At 41.5% G+C, this 7662-nt stretch overlaps 1 protein-coding gene and 1 long non-coding RNA gene across 2 annotated transcripts in view; one reads left to right on the plus strand and one right to left on the minus strand.

Annotated features, from left to right (window-relative positions):
• Window positions 1–375: 375 nt before the first annotated feature.
• LOC106148100 lies at window positions 376–7389 on the minus strand. Its single transcript, XR_001233250.1, has 2 exons — window positions 7305–7389; window positions 376–624 (listed from the first exon to the last, which is right to left on the minus strand). It is a non-coding gene; the product is annotated as an uncharacterized LOC106148100 (long non-coding RNA).
• Xrn2 (5'-3' exoribonuclease 2) overlaps window positions 7368–7662 on the plus strand; it is a 68315-nt gene continuing 68020 nt past the window's right edge. The window contains exon 1 of the mRNA XM_005380952.2: window positions 7368–7542. Within this exon, the coding sequence (XP_005381009.2) occupies window positions 7468–7542 (75 nt within the window). The 5' untranslated portion in view covers window positions 7368–7467. The remainder of the gene's footprint in view (window positions 7543–7662) is intronic.

The raw sequence follows: 7662 nt of genomic DNA on the forward strand, positions 1-7662 counted from the left end.
GTGCCTACCTTTCTGAGCTGCACTGTAGAGCTCTACCAGGAAAGGACTGCATAGAAACACACAGGTTGCATATCTGTTCACTAACGTCATGCACACTGGCACCTAGAAATTACACTTGGTGGTGATATCAGATTGTTTAGGATTAGCAAAGGCCATGTCAATCAAGGTCTGGAGATATAAAAATCATAGGAATTCAAAAAATTAGCTTTGGATGGGTTCTAGGAACACAGACTTATAGCTCCCATTTTGTTTCATGTTTTAAAACAGAACTTCTCCAAGTTTTTGGTCTCAGGACTCAAAAAATCATTGAGACGTCAAGAAGCTTAAGTGGACTGGGCCTGTTGATATTTGCTATGTTAGAAATCAAACCTGAGAAAAATTTTTAAAAACTAATTTATTGATTCACTTATAATAACAACAAAAATCCTCAATAATAAGAAATACATCATAACATCACTAACATTTTAATAAAATAACAATATTTTCTCAAACAAAAAAGCTTGATAGAAGATCAGCACCATTTTATATTCTGGAACTCCTTCCCATACTGAATGGACTGTCACAGCTCCTTGTGACTCCGTCTGCTGTGACACTGCATGTCCTTGAGCCTCTGAAGAATCTCACCTTTGGAAGAATGAGAAGGAAAAGAGTAAATAACAGCCCAATGAAAACAGTTTTGGTCTTGAGGAATCCCTGAGAGAGTCTCTGGAATACACCTTGAGAATTACTGCTCCAATTTATTGAATTCAATAAAAATATTTATTGAGAGTCTACTGGATACCCACCTAAGATAAATAAAAGTCATTTCACCTCCCCAAGGAATTTAATGACTCTCCACATCTTCCCATTGCCAACCAAAACTTAATATTCCTAGCCTCAGTGTCATTCTCCTCACTATCATGTGTGGTGATCCCATTAGGTGACAAGATTGCCACTTTTTCTAAATGCCTTAACAATTCTTATCTGTGAAATTCATTTGGAATTTTGAACAGGTGCTGTGGCAGTTGACTTATTATTGGTCAAACCATTATGTAATTCTTGATGTTTCATATTTGGTGGTTATATCTTGGCCTTGCTACTGATGGTAGGCTCTTGGAGGGCAATTACTTTTTCTTGTGATGCCCAAGATACACAGCAAATATTGAATCTTAAATGGATATTTAGTAGTTTGATTTGCAGCTAATTGAGGATGACAGAGGCAATGCTATGTGCCTGACAAGCCTGTATTCTTTTCTTGTTCTTGAGCACCAGGAAGACGATTTCCTAGTCTCTCTGCAAGTGGGTATGGGCTATGTGACTGGGCTGGGTCAAGTGTATGTGAGCAAAAGTACCCTAAGTCACCACCACACCTGGCCCTTGAAACCATCCAGTGCAGCCTTCATGTCCTGTTTTTTTTTTTTAAAAATTAGATTTCATTGGTACATTTTAGATATACATAAGAATCACATTCCTGTCATCCATTTTGTCAGTGATTATAGTGGTCACATGTCTTGAGCTGGCAAAACCAAGGATGACAGCAGCAGGATCCCAGATGGTCACACGTGGGACATCCCTGGAGCCCAGCACCACACAGGGTAAGCTGATGAAACTTTGGGCATTACTTGTTACTGCAGCAAAACCCATCTTATCCTGACCCATGAGAAGAATGTGAGGAGAGAGAATGTTCATAGACTAAACCTGAAATAATGTGAAGCATAATACCACATGTAAGAGTTAAAGTGATATGGAAGATGAGTGTGGACAAAAGGCAGTTTGGGCTCACGTGCTGGGAGAGGGAAAGAGAGAATGAGAATGTGAACTGGCAAAAAAGTGGTGGTGGAACTAGCAGTGCACAGTGCAAAAGGGAAAAGGAAGATAGACTTGATTTTAGAAAGTTTCCAGCCACCCCTCGTGTTTGGAAAACTAAGGTACTACATAATTAAACTGCCCCAAACCTTTAAAGTGGACCATGCTAACCAAGCTGTGGCTTTTTCATAACAACACAAGTGATGAGCACACAATGGCAGACATTGCAATGCTTGCTGGTACTCTGCACGTGCTGTGCTTTGCCCTGGGCACTGTCTCACTGACTCTTCACAGAATCCTATGAAACTGAGAACCCTTATTTACAGATGAAGAGAAGGAGGCTTCGAGAGGTTTAAGCATCTTACCAATGTCAGAGTTCTCTAGAGAAACAGAAACCCATAGATGTAACAGAGAAAGATTTAAGAAATTGGCTCACAGGATTGAGGAGGGTTAAGGAGTCCAAAGTCTGATGTGGGAGGCCAGCAGGCTGGAAACCAGAGGAAGGACTGCAGTTACAGGCCAAGGGAATCTCCTGGAAGAATCCACTCTTGCTACAGGAGATCAGGCTTTGTTCCATGAAAGCCGTCACCTATGTGGATAAGGCGCACCCACAGTATGGTGGGGAATCTATTTTACTCAGTCTACTGACTTAAATGTTAATCTCACCCTAAAAACACTTTTAGAAAACATCGGGAGTCATGTTTGAATGAACATCTGGCACTGTGGCCCAGCCAAATTGACATATAAAAGGAATAACTGCACCCAAGACTCCAGGATTAGAGTTCCTCAAATTCCAAAGCCACAGAGCTCCCTGACAGACGGCGGTTTGTTTCAGAGTTGAATCGAGCCCGTGTTGGCAAATCCCTCAACTTCAGCAGAAGGCAAAGTCATAAAGATTAAGTCTTGCTCCCCCCCTGCCAAGAAGTTTTATTCTGAAAAGTGTACCTCCTAAAGACAAAGTACTGTCACTAAAACATCAAGAGGTGAGAAAAATGAGGTGCTCATGGTCACTTCAGTAGTGCAGACACACAGAATTTCTCTTGCACCCAACCATTTAAATCTGGATTCTTCCAAGTTTTACTAAACTGTTATGGGAACACTAGACTTTTGTAATATGCCTCAAAAAGGGCAACTTTTAAAAACAGTTGATAGCTATTTACCAAAAGAAAAGTTGTCATATTTCAGAACAAAGTTAAGACTGCAGCTTCTGTGGATGTTTGTTAGAAAAGCCAGGACCTGGATACATCAGTCAATAAGCTCTCTGGAGGTGGAGTGGGTGAGATAGGATCACTAAGAGATAGTTGGGGCCCAGAGCAATGGTGGTCAGTGAGGGCCTGGAAAGGCACTCTGGGAGGCGTGGATCCTCTTTTGCTCTTTGTTTATAAAAAATTACCTTTGCCTTCCCAGCGGTACACAGTGGATGTTCCACAAATATTCGCCAAGGAAATGACTGAGTAGCTGTAATTTAAATGCTGAGAAAAGTACAAAGACAAACACACACAAAAGCTGACCCGCATGCTTGACCTTATGTGGAGAGAAAGGATCTGTATTTTTCTGTAACTTCAGTTTATTCATTTTCATTGCCATATCCTTTTAGAAATACAATTCATTTACCTATTCCTTGTTGAGGGTGGTAAAGTGGTTTCCAGTTTAAGGTAAGCCTGAGCAAGGGTGCTGTTAGCTCCTCAGGCATAAAAGGTCAGGTAGAAAAGTAAGTTGCTTCATCTCTTTACTGCACTTGGTACAGTTGTCTTTCTAATTTTTGCCAATCTGCTGGATGTGTGCTGTTGCTTTAATTTGCAATTCTTGGATTCCCCCTGAGGTTGAGCACCTTTTCATGTATTGGTCATGTGGATTTCCTCCTCCACCAAGGCCTTATCACTTTATAAAGCCTAGCCTATTTTTCTGTTGGGTTTTCTGTTCTAAGAGTTCCTTAAATATTCTGGGTATAAGTTCTCCGTTGGTGGTATGTGTTGCAAATATTGTTTATAACACTGTGGTTGGTTTGTCTTTTTACTGTCTATCATTCTTTGTGGGATAGAGCTCTTAATGGTAGTGTATTTTATCAGCCTTTCTCTTTATGATTAGTTATATGTCTCTATCAGCCTTTCTCTTTATGCTTGTTGTAAGTCTCTCATCCATAGCTTCTAAAGCTATTTTCCTATGTTATATTTACCAGCTTTATAATTCTATCTTTCATAAGGAGGACTATGATCCAAATGGAGTTTTTTGTTCTTCTAAAAGTTCTACAGATGCTATTTACTTTCATTTTTTTCCATTTAGATAAGAAATTATTCCAGCACAATTATTTTTTTTAAAGATGTCTCTTCTCCAATTCTCTACAGTGCAACATCTATTTTTTTAAAAAATGTTTACATACATATGTGGATATGTGACTCTGTTTGGGGGTTTGTTTCCCATTGATTCCCGTGTCTGTGCCTGTAAAAATATTCTTAACCTTCTTCATATAACTTCATAAATCTTGATTTAGCATCTTTTCACCAACAAAGTATTTTAATTTCTAAGTCCTATATTTGTTTTGTTTGGATTAAAAAGAAAACTGTACAAAAACTCCATTCAACTGAAGAAAATTTAATCTAGAATGTGAAGCAGGTTATTTGCAGATTTATCTGATGTGAAATAGCAAAGTGCACAAAACAAATTCCCATGTAAATAAAACTACTGTATTGGGGTTTTTCAGAGTAACAGAATCCATAGTTATCTGTATCTGTCTGCAGGGATTGATTGGTCTGACTACAGAGCTAGCAAATTCAAATCCGTTGGATGGTGTTGGATGGCAGGTTCAAAACTCACAACAGCCAATAGTGTAGGTGAAACCTGGGGGCAATACACAGCCCAGAGAATTCCCTCTTTTTGGAGGGCTGGTCTTTTTGTTCTATTGAAGCCTTCAATTGATTGGAAGAGGCCTACTGACATTATTATGGAAGGCAATCTACTTTTCTCTACTGATTAAAAAAATGTTAATCTCATCCAAAAATGCCTTTCTAGAAATATCCAGAATAATGTTTAACTTAGTATCTGAGAACACTGTGGCCCAGTCAAGTTGGCACATGAAATTCAGCATCATAATTACTATTTTAAATGCACTGGGATATTCACAATGAACTTTGTAAGGATCAAGAGGGAAAGAAAGCAATTAATAATCTGAAACCAATAGTAGACAAAATCATTTAAGATTCTTTTCTTCAATAATTATCATGTTAATGGGTTTATAAGGTATGTTAATGAATATTCTGATATATATATATATATATATATATATGTATTATCTTCACATTAATGTAATCCAGATGTCAGCTGGGACCTTCCTCTGCCCCCTCAAAGTCTAGGCAAAAAAGTTTTAAAATCTCTGGATTTTCAGCCTACGGAAGTCCAAGGTCTAGTTCACTACTGGTGTTCATTTCTGACATTTAAATTCTCATAATCTCTTCTCCTTCTTGACCTCTGCTGTTTCCCAGACCTGTGCTATGGATCACGGTGACCCCAACCTGAGACTCATTCTTTGATTTCTACAAGAAGAAAAGTCCACACCAAGCTGAGTCTGACAGGACACATTCAACTTAGTCTGTATCCTCCTACCACCTTTCAGACTGCTCTCTACCTTTCCCTCTTTCTCAGAGTTCCAAAACCTCCAAGTTTTGTACTTCTTTTATGAAAAGCAATTTCAGCATCTAGGCAAATTAGCTGTGCACATCTCAAATTTTGTTACCTTTCTGTTTCAACTCTTTCCTTTGCAAGGAATAGGAACTTAGACCAAACCTGCTTAGGTTTAGGGCAAAAGATTTTTTGGCTCATTGACTCAAAGGACAAGATTACCAACAAAACTATAAGAAGAGAAAGATTTAGCTGGAACCTAAAATCTACTGGGACCAAGGACTTGAATGTGCTTCTTTCATTGTACTGGCAAGAAGTCCTGACTCTTTTTTTTTCTTTTGGTGTTTTTGAGACAGGGTCTCTCTATGCAGTTCAGGCTGGCCTTGAGCTCACTTTGTAGCCCAGGCTGGTACTGAACTCACAACAATGCTCCTGCCTCAGCCTGCGCCACCAGACCTGGCATAGGAAGTCCTGATTCTTATCTTATAGCATCTGACTATCTGGGAGGGGCTGTCTTACATTGTTTATGGTTCGAAGATCAAAAATTCTGGGCACAAATCTGAATGCATCACCTTGGTCAGCTGCCTATGTCTACACCAATTATGATGTGTGTATTCCTATATAAAGACTACTAAGGAAACCAAGAACTGCAGGAATGGGGCCATTTCCAGGTAAAAACTAAAAATTTCACCACAGACATAATCCTCTGGAAAGTGTTAACTATCCTTAAGTACAATATGGGATAACCACATCTCTAGATTTTACATTTAGCAGAACTCAGCCTCAAAAATTTTTAAAGAATAAAAGGGGCTGGGATGTAGCTAAGTGGTACAATAGAGACTGGTTTGCACAAATTAAATTATGCAAGCTTGAGGATTTGGGTTCAATCCCCAGTCTCTCTCTCTCTCTCTCTCTCTCTCTCTCTCTCTCTCACACACACACACACACACACACACACACACACACAGTCATCAGGCCACCGGCGGGGGCAATGAATACTGCTGCCTGGTAGCATGGGAGAAGTACTTTCCTAGAGGCCTCTTGAAGTGAGCCTTTACGATTGAGTGTGATTTGTGAAGCCAAGAGGGGGATTCAGGGGAGAGAGACAGACTTCCCAGCCTGAACAAATGGTCATAAATACTACTTCTTTTAGACATCTCCATAGATGGATAGATTACATTTGACACCATCAGAAACAAAGGATGAAAGCATCACGTTACTCCAAGGATTTTGCTCGAATTGAAACATACACTATGTAAAGAAGCGAGTAATTTAGCCCCTCTACAACTTCACTGTTCTACCTATTACCTTATACATTGCTATACTTACCTGGCAGGGGAGATACCATGATCACCTTACACGTTACCAGGGGATGGCAATGGTGCCTCAGGGGGCTCAAACGATGACTAAATATCGAATCCCTTGGTCAATGCCTTAGCACATTCTAAGAGGTCAATAAAGTTATACATAAATTTAGCAATTTTTAAATACACGTTCAGTGCAACTGGAAGTTTGTACTGGATGCTAACTGCTGCCTACATTCTGTAATTGAGTTAATTATGCAAACGAGTCGTTATTGTAAAATACTTTAAAATGCGCCGTTTCATCGTCTTAGTTCGTACTGTAGTGCAAAACTGTGAGATAGCAGGACATAGAACTAACGCGGGACTTCAGATGGTTCGATTTGACTATCGAGGTGAGTGGGGAAAAAAACCCCACTAAAATACGGTTCATTTTCCCAAACTGACCCAAAGGGCAGGACTCCTCCGTGGTCTGCGGAGCACGGGAACCGGGAGATGCGAGCCCTGTGAGTGAGCCAACTCGCGCCCGGAAGCCAGGACCGCAGAAAACAACCTAGACTAGTAAACCCGCTGGCTCTGCGACCACCACCCGCCGCGCCTCACCTGGCCGGACCAATCCCGGCGTTCCCCGCGGCGACCCATGTCCTCACTTCCTGTCGCGACGCGCACGTGGGCGGAAGTGCCCGTGCCCGCGGCTGCCGCTCCCGCCCGTCTCTCAGGTTACGCTGGTCGCCGGCCGGGCCGCCGCGTCGGCTGTGCCGCCGCTATGGGAGTCCCAGCGTTCTTCCGCTGGCTCAGCCGCAAGTACCCGTCCATCATTGTCAACTGCGTGGAAGAGAAGGTGAGTAGGCGCTGGGCGGTCGCCGTGCTGAAACTCAGGCCCGCCGTGTGTAGGCCCCGTTCCTGGGTCCCGACGGCCGACGCAGGGGAGCCGCGCGGGAGCTCCGGCCGTCCCGCCCCT

This window comes from Chinchilla lanigera, unplaced genomic scaffold (assembly GCF_000276665.1).
Source record: "Chinchilla lanigera isolate Chin_1 unplaced genomic scaffold, ChiLan1.0 scaffold00014, whole genome shotgun sequence".
NCBI classification, from domain to species: domain Eukaryota; kingdom Metazoa; phylum Chordata; class Mammalia; order Rodentia; family Chinchillidae; genus Chinchilla; species Chinchilla lanigera.